The sequence below is a fragment of the Symphalangus syndactylus genome, chromosome 5, assembly GCF_028878055.3.
Source record: "Symphalangus syndactylus isolate Jambi chromosome 5, NHGRI_mSymSyn1-v2.1_pri, whole genome shotgun sequence".
In the NCBI taxonomy this organism is placed as follows: domain Eukaryota; kingdom Metazoa; phylum Chordata; class Mammalia; order Primates; family Hylobatidae; genus Symphalangus; species Symphalangus syndactylus.
In genome coordinates, this window is record NC_072427.2 from 145,590,439 (window position 1) to 145,615,283 (window position 24,845).

General features: G+C 38.4%; 3 protein-coding genes across 7 annotated transcripts in view; 1 reads left to right on the forward strand and 2 right to left on the reverse strand.

Annotated features, from left to right (window-relative positions):
• The window catches only part of CLEC9A (C-type lectin domain containing 9A), a 48,241-nt gene that overhangs the window by 17,579 nt on the left and 5,817 nt on the right, over nt 1-24,845 (reverse strand). The window lies entirely within an intron of this gene.
• CLEC1B (C-type lectin domain family 1 member B) lies at nt 16,755-24,535 on the forward strand. Its single transcript, XM_055280696.2, has 7 exons — nt 16,755-16,988; nt 18,353-18,617; nt 19,273-19,371; nt 20,376-20,495; nt 20,656-20,810; nt 22,404-22,510; nt 24,323-24,535. The coding sequence occupies exons 2-7, from the start codon at nt 18,554-18,556 to the stop codon at nt 24,465-24,467; spliced, it is 690 nt and encodes a 229-aa protein (XP_055136671.1). The 5' UTR covers nt 16,755-16,988; nt 18,353-18,553; the 3' UTR covers nt 24,468-24,535.
• CLEC12A (C-type lectin domain family 12 member A) overlaps nt 19,908-24,845 on the reverse strand; it is a 95,357-nt gene continuing 90,419 nt past the window's right edge. The window contains exons 9-10 of one of the 3 annotated variants that reach the window (XR_010120871.1): nt 22,907-23,030; nt 20,526-20,576 (exon numbers count right to left, since the gene is read on the reverse strand). Coding sequence is in view for 2 of the 3 variants with exons in the window: in XM_055280686.2 (XP_055136661.1) it covers nt 22,626-22,632 (7 nt within the window). In the remaining variant the exon portion in view is untranslated. Of the gene's footprint in view, nt 20,577-22,598; nt 22,633-22,906; nt 23,031-24,845 lie in introns of those variants that run through there. The other 2 variants (XM_055280687.2, XM_055280686.2) reach the window with 2 other exon arrangements.

The following is a 24,845-nucleotide window of genomic DNA, read 5'->3' on the forward strand; positions in this document are numbered from 1 at the left end:
CAATGCATCTATTCACTCTAGAGCTCCAATGAAGATGTACCAGGATATTAACGTTTTCCTTCCTGCTAACACAGCCTCCGTTTCTGCAACCAATGGATCAAGGAGTAATTTTGACTTTCAAGTCTTATTCTTTAAGAAATAAATTTCATAAGGCTATCACTGCTACGGAAAGTGATTCTTCAGATATATCAGAGCAAAGTACATTGAAAACCACCTGGAAAGGATTTCCTGTTCTAGATGTCATTGAGAAGATTTGTGATTCATGCAAGGAGTCAAAGCATCAGCATTAACAGGCGCTTGGAAGAAGTTGACTCCAACCCCACTTCAGTGGTGGAAGTAACTGCAGATGTGCTAGAAATAGCAAGAGAATTAGAACTGGAAGCGGGGCCTGAAGATGTGGCTGAATTGACGCAATCTCACGAGGAAGCTTGAACAGATGAGGAGCTGCTTCTTATGGATAAGCAAATAAAATGGTTTCTTGAGACAAATATTACTCCTGGTGAACATGCTGTGAACATTGCTGAAATAATAACAAAGGATTTCAAATACTGCATAAAAACGAGACTCCGTCTCAAAAAAAAAAAATCCCTAAGGAGGTAGGTGGATGGATTTTAATATACAGATGGAGATTGATCATAGATAATATTACGGGATCTTTGGGATGTCGATTTTCTGTTCAGAAACCTTTGTGGCTGTGGCGTCTTTGCCCGAGTTCTTGTCCTACATCTATGGTTGCTAGATTGTATGTTAATATTATACTTAGCTCTGTAAGAAACTGCCACACTGTCTTCCAAAGTGGCTATGCCTTTTTAACTCTCACGAGCGGTGAATGAATGCTCCTGTTGCTCCACATCCTTGCCAGCACTGGATGTTGTGAGTATTTTGGATTTTAGTCATTTAAATAGTATACAGTGGTTTCTCATTGTTGTTTTAATTTGCAATTCCCTCCTAAGGTATGACATTGAGCATTTGCAACACTGAACTTCTTAGCTCTCCAAACAAGGCTCAGCCTTGTCTGCATTTCTTTCCCTACCCTCACTTCCCCTTCTACTTGGAATGTTATTTGTAGCATTTGTTTGTGTCCTGTAACCCTGCCAATCCTTCCCAGCCCTCAGAGCCTTCACTGACAGCATCAGGCAGCTCACTCGTTCCTGCTGCCATAGTAATTTGTGCATAACTTTTCTTGAGGTTTATCACATCCTGTTATTATATGCTGTTTCTTCTACTGACATTGGTTGCTACTCCCATTTCTCAACCTCCTGGCTGTCAGGCCTCTGAGCCCAAGTCAAGCCATTGCATCCCCTGTGACTTGCACGTATACATCCAGATGGCCTGAAGTAACTGAAGATCCACAAAAGAAGTAAAAATAGCCTTAACTGATGACATTCCACCATTGTGATTTGGCCTTCCAAAGTGCTGGGATTACAGGTGTAAGTAACTGCACCTGGCCTTGCTACTCCGGTTTCTAAATAAAATTTCAATCTGAGTAGAAACTAAAGCCAATTCCTTCCCAAAATGGTGGGGGCACTGACACAAGATGGAAGACCATTAGCACAGTCAGTAGCACCAGACAATGAGTCAGCAGAGTCAGTAAAGCCTCAGGCCACGAGTTAGAAGACACTTCACAGATTAAAGGAAATCAACAGAGGAGTAAGAAATAACCAGGGACGGCCTCCTGGAGGTGTCGTGTTTGACTCCCTTTCCCTCTCTCTATCTCTATGTCGTGTTTGACTCCCTTTCCCTCTCTCTATCTCTAAAGAGAAAGTGCAGAGGACATTTTAGACTGAGGGATCAGTAGGAGCAAGAGTAAGGAAGCTGCCTGATTTTCAGAGGCTCTTTACTGCCTGCAGCATCAGGCCTTTGAAATACACTTAGGTCTTTCCAGCAGCAGCTCCAGCCTTCACCTCCACTTGCATCTTCCCTCATCCATCTCTGCAGATGATACATACTCCCACATATCATTCATTATTTCTCAAATATATCAGCTCACACCTTCATATTATTTTACATTTGTTCAGAATCTTTCCTAACCTGGAATGCCCTTTCCCCTTTCTCCTTTAATCATGCCTTTCTTATAAAGTAGGTTCAGATTACCTTCTCTGTCAACATCATCTGTAATGACATACCTTCCACCCTACTGCCAGTGGTTCTTACCTCTTCTGCAGAGTCTCATCAGTTTGAATCATTTAGATCTTGGCTAACTTGGGAATCTTTACCATTGTGTGGCTCAAATACCCAGATCTTGATAAGAAAAATAAAAATGCTATTGTCACATAAATTGCTGGGTTTAATCATCTGTGGGCCTTAGAGTATGTTTTCTTCAGGAAGGTAGGCCATTGTGCTTCACAAGAGCTTGCAAGTTATTTGAGAAGAGTCAAAACTTGTTGCCAGTCTAGCAGAAAAGCATTTCAACTTTGCCACAGATTGCCACAGCCGGGTACAAGCGGGAGCCCCGCCCCTTCCAGGTTGTGGGGGTGGGAGCTGCTGGATGAGCTGCTGCCGCGCTCCGCTCCGGGGCGCTGGACCACACCATCTCTGCAGCCTGCGCTCTCGGGGGCCTGGGAAACTTGACAGTTTCTTATAGAGCTAAGTATAGTATTAACATACAATCTAGGAACCATAGAAAGTGGGAAACCTGTACACATTGCCGAGACCAGCTCGGTCAGGGAGACCCTAACCCAGCGGTGCTAGAGGAATTAAAGACACACACAGAAATATAGAGGTGTGAAGTGGGAAATCGGGGCGGGGGGGGGTCTCACAGCCTTCACAGCTGAGAGCCCCGAACAGAGATTTACCCACGTATTTATTAACAGCAAGCCAGTCATTAGCATTGTTTCTATAGATATTAGATTAACTAAAAGTATCCCTTATGGGAAACAAATGGATGGGCCGAATTAAAGCAATAGGTTGGGCTAGTTAACCGCAGCGGGAACATGCCCTTAAGGCATAAATTGCTCATGGTATTGTTTGTGGCTTAAGAATGCCTTTAAGTGCTTTTCCACCCTGGGCGGGCCAGGTGTTTCTTGCCCTCATTCCCGTAAACCCACAACCTTCCAGCATGGGCGTTCTGGCCATGGTGAACATGTTAGAGTGCTGCAGAGATTTTGTTTATGGCCAGTTTTGGGGCCAGTTTATGGCCGGATTTTGGGGGCCTTGCTCCCAACACACACAAAAACTGGCACACACATTTTCACTGGAGCTTTATGCATAATTGCCAAACATTAGAAGTAATTATGATGTCTTTCAAAAGATGAGTGGATAAACAAACTGTGGTACATTCATACAATGGAATATCATTCGACAACAAAATGAAATGTTGTCAAGCTATGAAAAACATGGAGGAATCTTAAATGCATGTTACTACGTGAAAGAAGCCAATATTAAAAACTATCATATTATCCTAGCTATATGACATTCGAGAAAAGCCAAGACAAAGAAAACAAAGAGATCAGTTATGACCAATGATTCAGGGGAAGAGGAAGATTGATAGGAAGGGGGAAGATTGATGAGTAGATAGGGCACAGGGGATTTTTGTCTGCAAAAATGTACACCCATGTACATAAGCAAGGCTCTGAATTTTTTAAACTTTTCAAATTTTGAGGCAGGGCCTATTGAATGGGTTGGGGGAGAACTTCCTGATTGATAACTACTAATGTATATACAAATTCGAGACAGATATTTTGAGGGAGAGTGGAATTCAGGTACAACATACCTATTACCCCAGAAAGGTGTCAAGTGGAAGTAAAAAAGAAAGAGGTGTGTGAGGTAAAAAATTAAATTCTAAATGAGGACATGGAGGTTCTTGTGGAAAGTTTTTTCTTGTATGTGTATATATATATATATATATATATATACACACACACACATACACACACACTATGTTTATCCACTTGTTCATCAATGAAATGAGCATTTGGGTTGTTTTCATATTTTCACTATTGTGAACATGGGAGGAAATGAGATATTTGCAAGACTAACTCAAACATTGCATTAAATGGTCCATATTTAATATAAAGAAATCAAGATAATTAATATATACCTCTGGCTTTTCAGATAATGGATGTAAGCCCTGTCCTGAAAGGTGGCAATGGAGCAAAAGACCAGTAATATAAAATAATTCAGGAATCCATAACATGGCAAGACAGCAAGGATAAAAATTTTTAGAGGATCTCTAAAATTTCTACCTTACTCAACATAGAGAATAAGGAACTGGTAAGTATGTAGGTCTCCTGTCTTTTGTTAAAATTTACAGAGGTGAGGTGAGAAGGTAAGGATAAGCTAAAAAAAATTATTGAGTACCTAATAATAAAATACTATGCTCTCAGGCAAGTCTATAAATGATCACATTTAATTCTTCCTCTGTGTGCAAACAACAGCCCTACAAGTCTGGTAATATCATTCCTAATTTTTAGATATCAAACCTAGGCTTTAGAGGATAAGAAACTTGATTTAGATCACACAGCCTGGTTTTGTATATTGAATAGGATAACAAGTAAAAAGAGACAGAGCAAATATATACTTCCTCATTTAAGTACTTATTTTTGTCTTTCATCATTGAATTCCAAATCTAACACATTATTTTGGAAAAGAGAATCTAGGGAAATAATAGTGTACAAGAAGAAGAAAATAAAATATAAAACAAGAGAATAATTTAAAAAATACATTGTATCTTGAATTTAAAAAGTAAACATTTAATGGGACTTTTATTTATATTGGATTTAATAGAGTTTGGAGGCAGAGGAAAAGGCAGCATAAGAAAACAACTTTCTAACTTGTGCATTTTTTTCCAATGTCCATCCACAGCACAGAAACCATGGTGGTGTCATGGAATATTGTCAATTTCTGATACATTTCATCACGGTCAAGTCAGCTCCAGGAGGCAGCATCATGGAGGATTTGACTTATGTTCTGCTTTTGTCTTCTACAGAACTTTGTGTCTCAGTTATCTCCTTCCTGGCTGGGGTTATCACATGGCACATCCAACTATGAGTGTGGGAAGATGGCATAATCCTCTGACTGTGTCAGATTCTTAGGAAAGTGTGACTCTTATAAGGTGGCACAATCTCTTCCCTGATGTGTGTCAAGTTCTTAGAAAATTGTGGTTAGCTATTCCTTTTTCTTTTGGCAGGTTTTTGTCTTGGTGTTTACCAAGTGATCCGAGATAGAGAGAGAGGGAGAGAGAGAAAGAGGAGAGAGAAAGAGAGGGAGAGGGAGAGAAGGAGAGAGAGAGAGAGAGACAGTGAGATGGGGAAAAAGAGAAAGGGAGAGAGAGGAGAGAGGGAGAGAGGGACAGAAAGAAATGGAAGAACGGAAGGAAGGAAGGAAGGAAGGAAGGAAGGAAGGAAGGAAGGAAGGAAGGAAGGAAGGAAGAGGGGAGGGAGGGATGGAGGGAAGGAAGGAAGAAGGAAGGAAGGAAGGAAGGAAGGAAGGAAGGAAGGAAGGAAGGAAGACAGGCAGGTAGGTAGGCATTTCTAATCCACTCACTCATCTTCTAGTTTTCTCTTAAGTAACTTACATCATCTCAAAGAAAAATGTCCTCTACCTTCTCTATTTTAGAAGCCTCCAATCTGGTTTCTGAAAGAATATCCTCCTGGCATCTCTAACAAGGTATAAATATCAAGGATGTTCATAAAAAGAAATCTCTAATTCCCCAAGCTCAATTCTGGCATGTGCAGTCAGAATTTTTCACTAAAACACAGAGCTTCCTGAAACACAGTGATATCACACAATTTTAAAGAGGTTCTGAAAGCCACATATTTTCACTTCAACCTTGGGAACACTCACTCTTCTAATACACTCCACAACTATTTGTCCCCATTTTAGAGATTTCACAGCACACTGTCTTTAAAGCCATTATTAAAGCTGGCACCTCAAAGCATTTAACACCTGTCCACTCCCCCAAGGACACAGCTGGTGTTCTCTGAACTCCTACCTCTTTTTCTCAGGTTATCTCCATCTCGGTTATTCCTTGCTCCAGCAGAATCCTGAAATGTGAGTGTCGCGTAGGTCACTTCTTTAGACATTGTAGAAGAAAACACTACTTTATCTAATTAATGTTTCAGTATCTTGAGGCCTGGGAACAGCATGTCTTTTTCAAGGCTGGGAGCTTTGATACAGTCACTCAGCTGACCCAGACACACTCTACTGCCCCTCTGTAAGAGAAGAATGACAATTTGTTTCTCTGCAGAGAAAGTGAGAAAAGTCAAATATTCTCCTTAGAAATATTCTCATTAGAATGTTACAGATCTCAAACTGTCTGCTCTGTCAGAACTGTTTCTTGCTGTGCAGCAAAGAAGGGGTGCTTGGAGGCAGAACAGGAGGAACATGAGGGAATTCCCATGATCCTCGGGGTAGAGGCTGCTCTGAATGTTTCAGCAAAGAGTCAGATTGTCTTCTTTACATCTATCTAAGGCTAGCTAATCTGCCTGGAGACGTTGGCTCTAGTTTATTCTCAGTCACATTAGATATTAACCAGAGACACACATTAAGACAGAAAGAGCTGTGCCACACGCCTGGCTGCTATTATAGAAAATTCAAACGTGTGTGTGTGTGTGTGTGTGTGTGTGAGAGAGAGAGAGAGAGAGAGAGAGAGAGAGAGAGAGATGGTGTTGGTAATGGGGCATGGAGAAGAAATTGATAGCTACTTAGCGACTTAACATGAGTATGAATGGGAGTGCCCTCTGCTGGCATGGTTGGGAAAGTTCCTAACAGAACAACCACCCTGGGATAATCCTGCAGAGGGCAAGGAATACACAGGACAAGATTTAAAAAAAAATAACTACCTGAAGTTTCAGGGGAGTGAAAGTGAAAAAACAGGCCGATTCTAGAGAGAAAGAGACCGGCACATGGTAAGGTGTTTTTGATTTTAGTTTGTTTTTCAGTCATTCCTGCAGGGTAGCAGAACTCTTGTAGGAAGCATGCTGTATTTCTGGACTACAAAATCAGATGATGCTGTGTGGGGCAACCATAGCCACAAACAGTGCTGGAATAATTGGATATCCATACAACTACTGGATAATGGGGATCTCTGGAGTGTCCTTAGGACTTGAAGCCTCTTTAAACTTCTGTTTATTTACATTTTTTAAAAACTTAATAAAATAACCAACCTCTATTTTCTCTCGCTTAGGTCTAAAAATGCTCTGAAAAGACGCATCCAGTAAAACTGAACTAAACTCACTGCGCAAAGCATTCTCACTGTGATATTATTAATTTCAACATAACATGAGCAATAAAGAGTTGACAATTTGCATAAACAGTGTTCTATTATCTGGAAGAACAGGAGAAACACAACATGTTGCACATGTAGCTGGTCATAGGATTTATAGCCATAGGATTTACATACACCTTAAAGAATTGAATCTACTTCTAATCCCACCATAACTTTTCATTGAACTTACTAATTTATATAACAAAGTAAATTGTTGTTAAGGATCTGCAGGAGGTGGAGTAATAGCCCCCAAGGATGCCCATGTTCTAATCCTCAGAACCTCTAAATATGGTGGCTCACCGTGGCAAAAGGGACATTTCAGATACCATTATGGTTTTTTAATAGTGTAACTGATAAAATAAGCTACAGAGATGCTGTAAGTTTTGAAGGTTACAAACCTTGAGATGAGAAAGTTACCCTGGATTATCTGGGTAGATGCAATTTAATTACATGAGTCCTTAAAAAGGGAGAATATTTCTTAGATGTGGTCAGAGAATGGTGTGACCAAAACAGAGAAAAGAACGCTCAGGGACATGCAATACTGCTAGCTGAAGAGGGAGGAAGGGAGACAGGAGCCAATGCATTTGGGCTAGATGATGGAAAGGTAATAAGGAAACAGTGTTTCCCACAGAGCCTTTAGAAAGAAATACATCCCTGACGAGAGCCTTGATTTTAGCCCAATGAGACTCATATCAGACTTTTAATCTGCAGAGCCTTAAGATAATACTTTCGTGGTAATTTGTCACAGCAGCAATATGTAGTCAATACAGAACCCAGGAAAATATGGGGAAGAGCGCTATATATGAGTGATGAAATTAAGGAATCTCCTCTAAAGCTTTCCTTTGGGGAGAGGCAGAAGATTAGATAACTGTACTTAGGGGAAGGATTTGGTATGAGTTTTGTGGTTTCAGATGACTGGGGAGTGATCTAAAACTTCCGAGGTTCATGTCTGTGTGGAGATTATCTTAGTCAAAGGTGTCGAGCTTGAGGTGCACTCACCCCACAGGTGTGAAGCAGGTGCAGAAAGGCAATGTAAAAACTTTCGCATTAGGAACATTGTGCATGATCTCTAAACACCTAAATTACATATGTTGCTTGTTCATACTTTTTGTTTTTGTTTTTTTCAAATTGATGAAATAATCAAAAAAATGTTTGGAGGCTCTAAGTTATATATCAATAAAACTCCACTATCAAAAATATTGAAATAAATAATAAATCTATGCTTATGTTTACTATTCTAGGTGAATTAAGAAAAGGCAGAGACCATTGACATGAGGACCAGTTGAAATAGATGATTACAAAAATAAGAAATTAAGAGTGGTTTTCTATCTCTGCTCTGGTCCACGTCCAGAGTTGGTTCCTGCCGGTGGGGTCCTGGTCTCGCTGACTTCCAGAATGAAGCCACGGACCTTTGCGGTGAGCGTTACAGCTCTTAAAGATGGTACGGACCCAAAGACTGAGTGAGTGGTAGCAAGGTTGATTGTGAAGAGCAAAATGACAAAGCTTCCACAGCACGGAACGGGTCCCAAGCGGGTTGCTGCTGCTGGCTGGGGTGGCCAGCTTTTATTCCCTTATTGTCCCCTTCCGTGTTCCCTTTCTGTCCTATCAGACTGACCTTTCTTTAATCCTCACTGCAATTGGCTACTTTTAGAATGCTGCTGATTGGTGCGTTTTACGTGGCTGCTGATTGGTGCGTTTTACGTGGCTGCTGATTGGTGCGTTTTACGTGGCTGCTCATTGGTGTGTTTTACGTGGCTGCTCATTGGTGCGTTTTACAATCCTCTTGTAAGACAGGAAAGTTCCCTGAGTCCCCACTCTATCCAGGAAGGCCAGCTGGCCTCACCTCTCATAACTTCCACCAGATTTTGCAGAAACTGGGTTTTCATCCTCATTTCCTTAGTTCTTTCACATACCTTAAAGTTTCCTAACAAAGTATTAACTTCTCACTATCCATGAAATGATGCTTAGCTTGAACAATGATGAAGAATGTCACCAGATTCCTAATTATTTCTAAGAGAAAGAAGATTGATAACACTTATCACATACTTTCTATTATTATGATCCAAAAAGCTATATTGTCTATTGTTATTAGTGTATTATCGTATTAATTTAGACATTTCTGTATATACTTTTCTCCCTTAAAAACTTACAGCATCTCTGTAGCTTATCTTATCAGCTACACTATTGAAAAACTCACTTTGTTGCAGTCATTTACCAAATTCTCCTTATTTCTTCATTATTTTTTCAACTGTCTTAAATCTTACTGACCTCTACTCCTGTCAGGATTATCATCAGTGATTTCGACCTTCAGGTAGGTGACAATTCCAGTACTATGGGCTCTCAGTTCTTGAATTTGCCTCCAGTAACCTTACCCACACTCAGAAATCAGTTGCTCACACACAAAAATCAGTCACCCACTAGATGATCCTAGTTTAGAGCTATGCTATTCACTGTAGTAATCACTAGGCATATAATTGCTATTTAAATGTAAATTAATTAAAATTAAATAAAATTTATTTCCTAGGTCACACTAGTCATACTTCAGGTACTTAACAGCCACAGGTGACATTAGCTACGCAACTGGAAAGTGCAGATAAATAACATTTCCATTATTAGCAACATGGCTATTGAACAGCACTGCACTAGAGTGCAGACAATTTCATTTCCAATATGAGAAACTCCTCCATGATCTGTTTCAGATATTTCACTCTCTGACCTCCACCTCCTATCTTTCCAGCCCACTCTCTCTGCAGATTCTACACTCTACAGTATTTCAATGCCCACTGAGATAGCAACTTCACTGACCATGCCACCTTTTCATTGTTGTCAATCCCTCATGTCTCGTTGCCTATTATACCTAGCATGCACCACTTACCAGGGCCAATTATAAAAATCATTTTCTTACCCACAGCTACAGCTTCCTTGCTTACCTCTTCATTCATCATAAGCATCTAGAAAATGCAGCTTGGTTAAATCCAACCCTACCTGCTCTGTACATACATTCAAGTAGCTGAATGTGACCATATTAACTGGTTTTATCATACGTTTTTGAAATGTAACTTCTCAGCACTCTTACTAATCAATCTGTTCTGCAAATCTCCTAAAAGATTATTCCCAATCTCTTTTTCTTTCTCAAACTCTCAAATTTCTTTCTGTCTTCTCTTTCTACAAACTAAATGGATAACCTGGCTTTTCCATTAACATTATCTTAAGAAAAAAAAAATTCAGAAAGAAGTTTTCTCTGTTTCACTAGTCAAAATACCAAAACATCTACATCAGTCTATAAGGTAGTATTCTTTTCAACAGTGGTTAAATTGTACTACCTCATCTAAGATCAGTCTCCATCTGTACATTAAAATCCATCCACCTGTCTCCTTAAAGATTTCAAGCTTGTAATTTTCCTTCTTTTTTTCTGACACTATCAATTTTTCCATTTTTTTAACGTCTACTTGTTCACTTACGTTCACTTCCCAAGACGATATAATATCTCCTATGTTAAAATAAGCAAAAGCCATCTTTTGTTCACCATAACACCATACACATGATCACTCCATTTCTCTAATTTTCTTAACAACAAATGGGTTCAAAAATTTCTCTATGATCTTCCCAAACCTATTCTAATTAGGCTGTTTCCTTCATATTTCTTTTATTTTTTTATTTTTATTCTTTCTTTTTTTAAATTTTTTTATTTTATTTTTTTTTTTTGAGACGGAGTCTTGCTCTGTCTCCCAGGCTGGAGTGCAGTGGCGCGATCTCGGCTCACTGCAAGCTCCGCCTCCCGGGTTCACGCCATTCTCCTGCCTCAGCCTCTGCGAGTAGCTGGGACTACAGGCGCCCGCCACCACGCCCGGCTAATTTTTTGTGTTTTTAGTAGAGACGGGGTTTCACCGTGTTAGCCAGGATGGTCTCGATTTCCTGACCTCGTGATCCGCCCGCCTCGGCCGCCCAAAATGCTGGGATTACAGGCGTGAGCCACCACGCCCGGTCCTTCCTTCACTATTTCCATAAAAACACTCCTGCAAAAGTCAACATTACCTCAATATAAACACATCAAATGGCTAGTTCTCACGATTCATCTTACACATTGTATAAACAGAATTTTAAATAACTGATTATTCACTTTTCATAACAAACTTCCTTCTCCAAAATACTTTGTTCCCTAGAACACCATCCTCTTGGTTTTCCTCTCGCTTCACTCACAACCCAGTCGTCCCTTAGATTAACTGATTCTTCTTTACATTAATTTAAGATGTTGATGTGTCCTAGAGTTCAATTCTTGGTCTTCTTTTTTTTTTTTTTTTAAAGAAAAACTTATCCTGGAATGAACTAAATTGGATAGTACCCAGAGAACGGCCAGAATGGGAATTAATTTCTTATAGATTCATGACTCGAGATAACAGCCATACATTGATAATGTCCAAAAATTGTTATCTCCATACCAGTGCTTGATCTACAGGACCACATATCTGACTGGATTCTTGGCATATTCGCTTTGATATATTATAGGATTTTCTAACTTAACACATCAAAAAATGGGTACTTTTTCCCAATGTGTTTCTTCATCTTAATAAATGTACACTCCATACGTACAGTTTCTCTGATAAAAACTTGGAATCACCTTTGACATTTCTTGCTGCTCTCACATGAATTAAACCTGTCAGAAAATATTGTTCACCTTGGAAAATATGGAAACACAGTTATTAAATGTGGAAGTATTATTGATACAGAAGACCTTAAAAGAAATATTGAGTTAACATGACAGAAGGATTCATTCTCACTCTGTTCTTCCTGTTCTCACATTTCATGCCTATTTCAGAGGACACTTGTAAAGTGGGATTTAGATGGGAAAGTACCCAGAGAATGGCAAGAATGACAATTAATTCAGAACTATTTACAAAAAAGAAATAGGGAAAAGTGAAGATGAAAGCCAGAGGTATCAAAGACTTAAAGGAAACAAAAATAAACTAAAAGCAGAAGGAAAATAAATGGCCACAAGGAGGAGACAGAGGATGGATATAGGATGGAATTTATTTTGAAATGTATTAATATATTTACCCAATCAGGTGAATATACCTGACCAGCATAATAAAATATCCCAATTAAAATGAAGCACTATGAAGACAGACGAATTGATTCAAATCCTGGAGCAACACTTACTTGCCCTGTGGCTTTCGGCAAGTTACTGAACCTCTGTGCTTTATTTTTCTTAATAGTAAATCTGTCATAAGTTTAATTCCTGCCACAAATATAACTGATAAAAGCATATAGAAAGAGCAATAAATGGCAGCTGTCATCGTAGAGGTAAGTTTGGATTATTCTGGATTATATTAAAAATGGAAGAAACCTGGGACATTGCCCAAGCACTGACAGTGAAGCTTCAACAAACCAATCCTCATTAGCACAACCAGGGTCTGCTCGAGCCTGTCCAGAAGAACTCGATTATATCACTTTTCTTCATTCATAACACTTTCCATAATATACAATTATCTTGATCTTTGCTTTCTATGCTTCTTTACTATCTGTGCTGACCACCCTCTACTATAATATAAGCTAAATGCTTGTATGATTCATTAACCGTTGGTCCCCAGAAAATAGAATTGTGCCTTGGACATCTGCAGTGATCAATAAACATATGTTCAAATAAATGATTAATTAATAGTCCCGGCCATGAAGTTTTGTAGTAATTTTAATTGGAAAGTACAATAGTAGATATACTTAACATTCTGTGAATCCTTAATTCAAATATACTAGATCATTTCACTTTCCCTTCGATACAGACAAGAGACAAGGAAATACTGGGTAGAAGCCGGTGGTTCCTACCACACACTGGGGCCTGTCGTGGGGTGGGGGGAGCGGGGAGGGATAGCATTAGGAGATACACCTAATGTAAACGACGAGTTAATGGGTGCAGCACACCAACATGGCACATTTATACATATGTAACAAACCTGCACGTTGTGCATATGTACCCTAGAACTTGAAGTATAATAAAATATATATATATATTATATATAAAAATAAGAGAGTGGTTCCCTGGCACGTGCCCCACCCTCAAGCCAGGAGACTGGCAGCCCAAAATGGGGACAGACATTCCTGTTTTCATGCCCCAAAAAGTTGCCTTTTGGCCTGCCATGCCCTCTACTCTGTACCCATATAAACCCTGAACTCCAGGCTCTGGATCAGATGAGCAGACGAGGAGATGAGAAGACAAGCAGATGAAAGGTGGAATGACATGACAGAGAAAGAGAGAAGAGGAGGAACTTCCGAACGTCAAGAGGAGTTGGGCTGGGAGTGGTCAGAGAGTAGTTTGGCCGTTGGCTGGCCGAACTCCAGAGGAAGATCACCTTCCCACTTCATCCACCTTCCAGCTCCCCATTCATCCCACTAGGAGCCACATCCACAACTCAGTAAAACCCCCACATTCATCCTTTGCGTTCATGTGTGACCCGTTTCTTCTGGGATGCTGGACAAGAGCTTGGAATATAGAAAGCTGTCACACTGGCCCTCTGCCCTTGAGAAAAGGCCAAGGAGGCACTGAGCTGGTTAACACTTAAGTTGTCTGCAGATGGCAGAGCTAAAAGAGCATTGTAACACTGGGGTTCCAGGCACCCACCCCTAGACACTACAGTGGGGCCACAGCCCAAACTCACCCCAGCTCCTGCACCTGCCCGTCTGCATGCTCTCCCTCCCACAAGGGATTTGAGCTCATGACAGTCAAACAGACCCCTGTCACATACCCTGCAAGGGGGGCCAGAACTCTTCCATTTCACCTTAATCACACTATTTCCCTCAATCACACTGGGTGGATTAGATGAGATTAGATGGTACTGCTAATTTTTTATTTTTTATTTCTTTTTGAGATGGTCTGGCTCTGTCACCCAGGCTGGACTGCAGTGGCACCATTTTGGCTCATTGCAACCTCTGCCTCCTGGGCTCAAGTGAACCTTCCACCTCAGCCTCACAAGTAGCTGGGACTACAGGCACACACCACCACACCCAGCAAATTTTTGTATTTTTTTTTTTTTTTTGGTAGAAGAAGGGTTTCAGCATGTTGCTCAGGCTGGTCTCAAACTCCTGAGCTCAAGTGATCTTCCTACCTCGGCCTCCCAACGTGTTGGGATTACAGGAGTGAGCTAGCATGCCTGACGTCTGGTATCGCTTCTTACAAGAAGTACATGTATTCGAACTTCCTGACCTTTATTCAGATGTTTGCCCTGCCTGAAAAACATTGCCTTCTCCTTTCTCCTCATAGTCAATATTTACCTTTTCTTCAAATATTAATGTAAATCTTAATCCAATTGATTGCTATTCATTATTTAACTTTTTACTTACATATGTTTTGTATACATATGCCTGATCAACTTTGCCGTATGACTGCAGACTGACACATTTTTTCCTTCAGTTTCCCTACTGTTTGTAACAAATGCTCTGCTGTAATTTTGGTCTGATAGTTATTAATTGTTTAGTTTATTAACTTTAAAAAAAAGCTCATTTCACTTTGAAATCCACATGTTTAAGCTTTCTGTAAATGAAGGAGAAAATATTAATTATACTTTTCTATGACAGGAAATCCTACCATTTCCAAATTAAACAGTATTTAGTATTTGTGGAAAGCCTGGCAAGTCAAAGGCAAACAGCTTTAGTTTAAAAGTGGTATATGTTAAAAAGTCTCTGAATAGCTATCACCAGTTGCAAAATACTCACTTCCTTTTGTTTCTGTCTGGAATCATTATTGTGACACCCACAGTGGTCAACTCTTGTCTTTCTCTTTTACACATCCACTGGCCATCCCTGTATATTGATCAGTCTTAACCACAATGCTATGTATTCCACTAATTTTCATTCTTACTACACGTTCTCCTTGTCATTGTTATTAGTGTCTTTAACTCATTCTTCAGCCATAAACATAGATAATGGAGTCTATGAAAGACATCATAATGTAGTGGAAAGAATTTAGAAATCGGGTAAATGGTACTACTTTTTTTTTTTTTTTTTTTTTTTTGAGACGGAGTCTCGCTCTGTCGCCCAGGCTGGAGTGCAGTGGCGCAATCTCGGCTCACTACAAGCTCCGCCTCCCGGGTTCACGCCATTCTCCTGCCTCAGCCTCTCCGAGTAGCTGGGACTACAGGCGCCCGCCACCACACCCAGCTAATTTTTTGTATTTTTTAGTAGAGACGGGGTTTCACCGTGGTCTCGATCTCCTGACCTCGTGATCTGCCCGCCTCGGCCTCCCAAAGTGCTGGGATTACAAGCGTGAGCCACCGTGCCCGGCCTAATGGTACTACTTTTTACAAGAAGTATGATGATTAAAAAGTTCCTCAAATTGCCAGGTGCAGTGGCTCACGCCTGTAATCCCAGCACTTGGGGAGGCCGAGGCAGGCTGATCACGAGGTCAGGAGATCGAGATCATCCTGGCTAACACGGTGAAACCCCGTCTCTACTGAAAATACAAAAAAATTAGCCGGGCGTGGTGGCGGGCACCTGTAGTCCCAGCTACTCGGGAGGCTGAAGCAGGAGAATGGCGTGAACCCGGGAGGCGGAGCTTGCAGTGAGCCGAGATCACGCCACTGCACTCCAGCCTGGGCGACAGAGCGAGACTCTGTCTCAAAAAAAAAAAAAAAAAAAAAAATTTTGTATAGCTGTATATAGTTTCCTTAGTGAAGAAAAGGAGAAGAGAATAAGATATTCAAGCAGGGTTAAAATATTGAAGCAGAAATAAAATAAGCTAATAACAGGCCTTGGAGGGTGATTAAAAGGTAACTAGCAAAGACTCTGGATTTGGAAAAAGAAAAAGAAGCATTTGTGATCTCTATCTCTCTTTCCTGCAGTTCTCTGCTTAATTTTTGCTGAGTAACTCAACTTACATTTATAGAATGTGGGGAGGGAGCAAAATTAGAACTCATTGTTATCAAGGGCTAGTTCCTTTGACCCTGAGAGTCTCTGTCTTCACTCAGCTTGCTTCTAACACCACAAAGTCATGTAAGGGGGATACACAGAAAGGCAAACGTATATTTTGTGGAACACAGATAAGATATAAGACTCTCAGACTGTGGCTGGAATGATGAAAGATCCAAAAAGCAAGGTTAAATTACAATGAGAAAGAGGAATGAAGCAATGGGAAGTCCAGAGCCTGAGATACAGGAAAGGAGTATCTTCAAAGGCGAGTGTTAACCCACTTTAGGCATTAAAAATAAATGGGACACGTTTTATAAGGAAATCGGCTGCTCAAGACCTAGAGAATCTGGAAACCTCAACAAAGCAATCTAATCGTTATCTTTAATACCATCTTAAAGTTTTTGTTAATAAACAAAAAATGTTTGCAATAATTAAAAAATTGTCTCAACGTCCTTGGATCTTACCTTTACATATCTGATTTAATGTAACAAGTTACATTTTCATATGTACCTGTTTGGTACCGAAGAGAACAGAGTAAAGCTTTATTGGGAAAGTGTTATTTGTACTATAACCTCCACACATTTTCTTTTCTCTCTGTTACTTTGTCACAGTTATTTATTCAATTATTTTTTAGTGTTTCTGTATATTTTAGGTAACAAAACACTAAAGTAAGGCAGTGACCAAAAGACCCTGAAAGGGATTATGGCGACAGAATAGCCTCAGGACTTGCTGATGAGTAGATGCAGAAAGGAAGGAAGAGAAGGAGGATCAAACCCCATTCCAACCCCAATCTTCCAGAAAAGCCTGAGGATTAGTGATGGGAGAGTGAAAAATCCCTTTTGGTTGAAACAGAAGTTATGAGAACAGAAGCAGTGGTAGATGAATGGTAAGTGACTGAATTTACCCAGCTTATGGTTGGGAATCCCTGAATATTTTAACTGAGATGACAAACTCAGCAACAAAAATGGTGTTGGGATCTAATTTTTTTTTAAATTTTTAGTCCTTTCTTAAAATTTGGCATTTATTTCAAGTGTGTTTTTTTTTAATTAAGAATTAGTTTTGGTAAAAATATTTGAATCATACTAAGTTTGGCTGTCCAAAATTAGGGAATGTCTTTTATGTGTGTTACGTTTATTCTTCACCTCATTCTCAAAATAATTTGAAGAGTATAGAGGAAGAAATTTAGAATGAAAGATAATTTTAAGTGAATTGACAAGAAATTCAGAGTGAAGGAGATAGCAGGGGAGAAAAAAATCTATGGGCTATGCCAAAGGGCATGTTAATAAACAAAATATCTGCTACTACAGCCCACATAATCACTATATTGAAAAGTCCAACTAACACTCTGCTAATTAAAGAAAAATAGAATTCAAATTATTTATAAGGTAAATGCCTACTACTTAAAGCTTTGCTAGTCATGGCAATTTAACAAAAATAAAAATCTGCCATAAAACTATGTAAGAGCTACTCTATGACAAAATAGACAACATCCTCCCCAATATTCCTATAATAAATGCATCAGCTAGCTTTGTATGGCTGTTCTTATAACTACTTTCAATGCAAGCTAAAATAATGAAAAAGCCCATTTCATAAAGTTAAATGTGTGCAATACATATTATATTGTGATGAAAGGGTGCTAGGAACCATTCAGTCTTAAATATTCATCTAAGCACCACTGTACTTGAAATGAAGTGATTTTATCAAATCAAAATTCTTCCATTCCAGGAAACTCACTTTAAAGCACAAACACTACTAAAGAACAATGCAGCAAGTCACCAACTCTGTATTATTTTACTTGATTTGATACTTTTCCTTCAATACCTAAATCTAAGCAATATCAGGCATGCCTCATGTGTATCCTTTAATTAAAAAAAGAGATGTATGAAATATGCAATAAGTTGTGTAAATTCTAGGTCATAATCAGGAATGATCTCTTTCAACACAAGACTATGAAACAGCTAATTTAGCCCCTATCAGATCCAATTATATTAGACTTGCTTCTCACAATGAGATAAACTATATATCTGCTGGTGAGCTATCCATGAATTTTCATCAGAAATCTCTCATTTGAACAATATAATTTAGACTAAGCTAGGGCTAAGATAAAGCATGAACCTTTGTTCTTAGAAAGGATACACATGATGGAATGCCCCTTTATTTAGTGTTGAAGATTAAAAAAAAGCAGGAAGCAAATACCTTATCTACTCCTTTACCACAAGTTATTATTATTTTTGTGTTTTTCTGTTCAAGGTACATGTATCTCCGAGCAGCTATGAAAAAGCTTCCTGGAAAACAATGAGCAAAGAAAAACAAATGTGTCCCATCTCACATGGTTCTACCCTACTGGAGACAGGAAGATCATACACTGACAGATACTGAAATTGTAAGAGTTGGAAACTACATTTTGCAAAGTCATTGAACTCTGAGCTCAGTTGCAGTACTCGGGAAGCCATGCAGGATGAAGATGGATACATCACCTTAAATATTAAAACTCGGAAACCAGCTCTCGTCTCCGGTAAGAATGCTCAGAGCCAATAATTTGGAAATTAATTTAAAAAATGAGTTGATTCAATTTTTTCTTTTTCTACTATTGATAGTATATATAGTTTAATTTCTTTTTCTTGAATGATGTTAATGCTCTAAAGCATTTGAGTAGTGTTTTCATAAGCTCATACAGACCTATTTAGATTACAAACATCCAATATACGTGCAGGGAAAATTGCATTAAGGTACTGAACGTTTAATGCTTGAGGGCATAGAAGTCAAGGGGATAAGGGAAGAGAGTGTTTGGAAACTTCATTTTCTATATGTGAGCAAATGAGTGTGATTCTTCATTTGCTGTTTATTAAAGCAATTATTTGTGGCATGGGTGGGCATAAAACAAAACAAAACAAAACAAAACAAAAAAGACAAACACACCAGGCCTTAAGAGCAAGTAATATTTTAGCTTGGAGAGGTAAAGTCCATTGGGGATGAGGATGGATGTGTGGTATGGGGGTGGGCCATGCCTATTGTTGATGATCATCAGGAGAACACAGGTGAGATCTGCCAGCAAAGCTCTTTCTATTACTTGGAGGACCCTGAGAAAGCAGGGGCAGGGGCAGGGGTGAGCCTTCCCCATGGCTAACCTATACTGGCTGCTCCTTTATGTCTTTATTGTATGCCTACAGTTGGCCCTGCGTCCTCCTCCTGGTGGCGTGTGATCGCTTTGATTCTGCTGATCCTGTGCGTGGGGATGGTTGTCGGGCTGGTGGCTCTGGGGATTTGGTGTAAGTGTTGACTCTGCCAGAAATTTGATTGGAGGAAGGTAATACTGAAGGGTCATGGCATATCCCACTAAGCTTCTCAGTGGTCACTATTTGTCTATTTGTCACTTCTCCAATTGTCCTACAGATAGTTGCCAAGAGAATCTCAATAAAGGAGAACGCTGACCGTTTCCTTGTGATTAAAATAAGATTTTAAGATTTTAATTAATTAAAGGTTATTTTTAAGAATGTACTACTGGCCTTTAAGACCCTCCTCAGTGTGGATCCAAACTATCTTTAAAAACTTTTTTGTCCCTTTTCCTATCTTGCATATCCTAAGAACCAGCCAAGCTGGAGTTTTTCAATTTCATATATAAATTCCATATTCTCTTGTTTGAAATTTTTCTCATTCTATTCTCTCTACCTAAAATTTTCTGTTTCTCATTTTGTTTACTAAATTATTTGTGCATTTCTTCTTTCTGTAATTCTCACAGCCCTCCAATAGCACATTGTAGTCTTTGTAGTTGTTGCTTGTTTGTGTATTTGTTGATTTTTTTAAAAGATGTCAGAATCTAACATTTATCCTCTTGTATTTCTTTATTATTTACCTGAATATCACAAGTACTTTAAGCATAACAAGAAATCAGTATGCATTTTTAAATGAATGAATAGTTTGGCATCACAGAAAGAACAAAAAATAAGAGGTCATTCACCTCTATAACTCAGCTGAGAAGCTTGTATTCAAGCAAATGAATACAGGCTCTGGGGATGTTATTGATGTTGGGATTTTTTATTTGTGATTGTCTCCTTCAAATAGTTCACTTATTAACCCTCAGGTGTCAGTTCTATGTATTTCTTAATTTGTTCTTTATAGCCCCTTCACACTTTTCAACATTCATTTAATCATGTGCATCTAGTAAACTCTTCATATATTGGCAATGTTAATGAAATGAAAATTCAATGACAGATCTTTTCATCATTTCTATGGTTCTAATTACAAATTATTACTATTTACTTTTTAAACCTAGCTGTCATGCAGCACAATTACCTACAAGATGAGAATGAAAATCGCACAGGAACTCTGCAACAATTAGCAAAGCGCTTCTGCCAATATGTAATAAAACAATCAGAATTAAAAGGTACTTTCAGTAAGTATTGTTTTTTAAACCTCTTCATCTCTCCAATCCCTGGAGCATTTCTCTGATGGCAACTGAAGGGAGTCTTGAGATCTGCAGAAAACATTGAATGTGGAGAAAATGTAAGCCCAATTTACAAAAAATACACCATTCCTGTGCTTGGTTTCTCCAGAAGGTCATAAATGCAGCCCCTGTAACACTAACTGGAGATATTATGGAGATAGCTGCTATGGGTTCTTCAAGCACAACTTAACATGGCAAGAGAGTAAGCAGTACTGCACTGACATGAATGCTACCCTCCTGAAGATTGACAACCAGAATATTGTGGTAAGAAGATTCTTATGTCAAATATTTTGGAGGCAAGGGAGAGAAACCTCAAATGTAACACTTGACCTTTTTTGTTTTTTATATTTTTCTTAACATTTTTCAGTTTGTACTAATCTAAGACCCTTATGAAACCTAGTAAGAATTACAGAACCCAAATATTCAATCCAATCATAATATGCTACAACCTTGCTAGAGTTGATCAGTCAAATTGACTTGTCCCTTCCTGACACCTCAGGCCTCAGTGTGTCACACATGAAGAGTCAGCCCAGTAATGTTCATATTGATTTGTGTCCTCTGTTGTTCTAACTTGCTGTGCTGTCCACTTACTGTTTCTGTGGACTCAAGACGCATATGGAAGATATCCAGTTAAATAAATTAGCTTTTCTTTCCACTCCAGCAAAATAAGATAGTTTTCTAAAATCTCAGCTCTCTTATATAGATAATTTGAGACATATATGCATATTCTGAATTTGTATTAGTCTAGGCAGATGCCAGGTTGAAGATTTATAACTAAAAGTAGTCATGCAACTTTTTCAGAAAAAGAAATTGTATAGTTGGATTTCAGGTAGAATTTATCTGTCCGTTCTTATTGGGAAGTATATAATATTGATATATTTTAAAGAAAATATTAGGATATAATAGAATGGTTCCCAGTGGCTCAAGCTTTAAGAAATAAACAGTCACATGTGACTTTCACACAATATCTCCTGTGGAATGCCATTTTGAGTCTCACATATCTGTCAAGAAGCTCAAGTCATTTTTTATTTACCAAGAATGCATTATCACTTGTTATTCCGGGAAGTTGGAGAATATATAAGCATTTGGCCTTCACATAATTTTGTTACCCATAGATTGATTGATTCACTTATTCCTTCATTAATTCAGCAACTATGTGCTGAAACTATTCCAGAATTTGGACCTGTGCAGTTAATAAGACCGAAAGAAAAATGCTTAACCTCAACAGGAGTATATTCTAGTTAAAGCAACAGCCAAGAAACAAAACAAATGATATAGTATATAGTTTAGTAGATAGTGATAATTGCTAATTAGAAGAAAGTAAATAGGGAAAGGTAGATGTACATTATTTATAAATCCTTTTGAGAAAGACATCATAAATGCCTTTATTCAATTAACTGAAACAAGTTAATACTTCTGTATGTAAGATTTTATAGGCAAGCTGAGCAATAACCAAAGCAGGTAGAGCTTTAACTCTAAGGAATATACAGCTCATCAACAATGTATTTCTTTGTGTTTCCTTTCTCTACTTACATTTATTCCTTTGAATCATATTTGGTATTCTATTTGGCAGTATAATACTCAACTGATTGAAGATCTAAATATATGTTATAAACACAAAGGAAGATTAGAATATCAGCTATTTTGTGTACAATTTTACCTGTGTCCTACAAGTTTTTTTTAAGTTCTCAGACAAGTCAAATTGGTATAATTTCAAACATCAAATGTAATCCATTAATACTAATATAGACATGTAATCCAACATTTTTTGTCCAACGTCTTATCATGAAGCTTTGTCTATCATACCAAGAGCTGTGGAGGGATTCTGACCATTGTGTTTATTTATGTTTACAATAGGAATACATCAAAGCCAGGACTAGTTTAATTCGTTGGGTCGGATTATCTCGCCAGAAGTCTAATGAGGTCTGGAAGTGGGAGGATGGCTCGGTTCTCTCAGAAAATATGTAAGTCACTGGACACTTAGAATAAGAGGCAGTACTAGAAACTCTTTTTCTTGAGATTCCTTTTTCTCTCAGTCCAAGTCACTGCTATGGGTTGTATAAGCAGCAGCTGGGTCACTTACCCGCTAATTCAAACAAGAGAGCACTGGTCATAAGACAATTCTTCTTTCTACTCCCTCCCATTATTTTGCTCTTTGTCTAAGCCACAGTCCACCTTTATCTCTGATATTATTCCCATTCATTTTTATATTCAACTTTACCATGAAACACTGTGTGCATGTATGTGTGTGTGCGTGCGTGCACTGTCTGTGTGTTTTTGTGTTTTGCTTGCTCTGATTATCTTCACATATTTTTAAAACAAAATTTCATTATCATTATTTTACAGTTGAAAGTTGTTACCTTGAGAGTCCTTTTGAGTTTTCAGTATTGTTTTGCCTACTCTTCTATTCTAGGAGTGTCCAAGACTTGGATACATTGTATTTCAAAAGATAATTCCAGTGTCCATTAATGAAGCTTTGTCCTTCTACAAACAATCCAGGCAAAGGGATTAATTGCATTAAGAGTTGAGCTGCTTCCTATATGGCTTTCCAATCTCTAGTCTCTTTTGTTCATCCCGTATATCAAAACTGCAGTCTCTCTTCAATTAAAGTTTAAACTGATAACCAAAACTTATATAATCTGATCATTACTCAAATTATTAAATTTTAAACAAATATTTATTAAGTATTTACTATAGGTAGGATCTTAGGATACTACAACTACAAGCAAACCTCTTCACACACCTTGGGCTTTATCTCCTATTGCTTGCTGCCTCATTCACAATATTGCAGGCAAATTAGTGTTCTTTCCATTCTTCCAACAAATCAAACTCGTTTTGTTAACTTAAGGCTTTTTTCTTGCTATTTTCTTCTTCTAGAAAGCTCTGCCTCCACAACTCCATGACATCTCCTCACAGAGACTCAAGTCTCTGTTTAAACATCACTTCTTCAATGAGGCTAACTCTATCAAAACTAAATTAGCCTCCCTTAAACCCACATCCATACGGTCCACTACTGTTTTGTTTCTTTGTAACTCTTACCACTGTCTGAATTTTTCTCGTCTATTTTTTGTGGGCTTCTTACTGGTATCGCCCCACTTAAATGAAAGTTCCCCAACAAGAAAGACATTAGCTTGCTTGTCTTTCTTTATCAGTGTATCCTCAGCACACAGAGCAACTTTGCCACATAGTTCTGCAGATATTTTCCAAATAAACTAATAAGTATATATTCCTTGTCCTCTCATTATAAGCAGTTTAGAAATAAATAAATATAACTTAACAGACAATTACAATACAGCCTGCTATCCTAGATGATTTATCTTGTAACATAAATCCTGATTTCAAAACTACTGAATCAACTCACTTTTCCATGAGCGTATTCCCATCTAGTGCAGCTCCTTCTCCTGTAGGGCTCTTCCATCTCCTGTCAGTTCATCTAAGTCCTGACCTTCCATCAATACCGAACTAAAGTCTGATCTTCTAGATAATGCATTTTCCCATTATTTTGGAGCCATCTCCATCACTTCTTCAGGGCTCCTATTGTACCTAGTGTTCCCTTGCTCTTAATTTTGTGCTACATCAAATTGATAGTGGGCTTTTCAAGTATACATACCTTGTACTGCCAAGCAGGGTGGAACTTTCTCAACAATGAGAATTTTTTTTTTTTTTTCTATTTTCCTCAGTCTCTATTTGGTGCATCAAACTACTATACACAGAGTTTGATTACTGATTGTTTGCTTAGTTTTCAAAGGAATTTATTCTAACTTTCCCATTCACAGGTTTGAGCTTTTGGAAGGTGGAAAAGGAAATATGAATTGTGCTTATTTTCGTAATGGGAAAATGTACCCTACCTTCTGTGAGAACAAACATTATTTAATGTGTGAGAGGAAGGCTGGCATGACCAAGGTGGACCAACTACCTTAATGCAAAGAGGTGGACAGGATAACACAGATAAGGGCTTTATTGTACAATAAAAGATATGTACGAATGCATCAGTAGCTGAAAATTGCTTATTTCTCCCTTTCTTCTCATTGGAGTTATTTTTAATATTATCTTTCCTATCAGAATTACCCAGTCCCTTCTTTGAATATACAGAAGCCATCACGTGAGTTTATCATTTGCTTCCCAATTGTTCTGTTTTCCTTTAATTTTCTTTCTTCTTGTCCTTCATTTCTAATTACCTGAACACAGTATGATTTACTGCATATTCAGATATACACATATAAAATCAAAATCAGGCCAATATAGGTTAGGGCTTAATTAATATAAGTTGTGCAAAATATCTATGTTTGAAATCTGTCC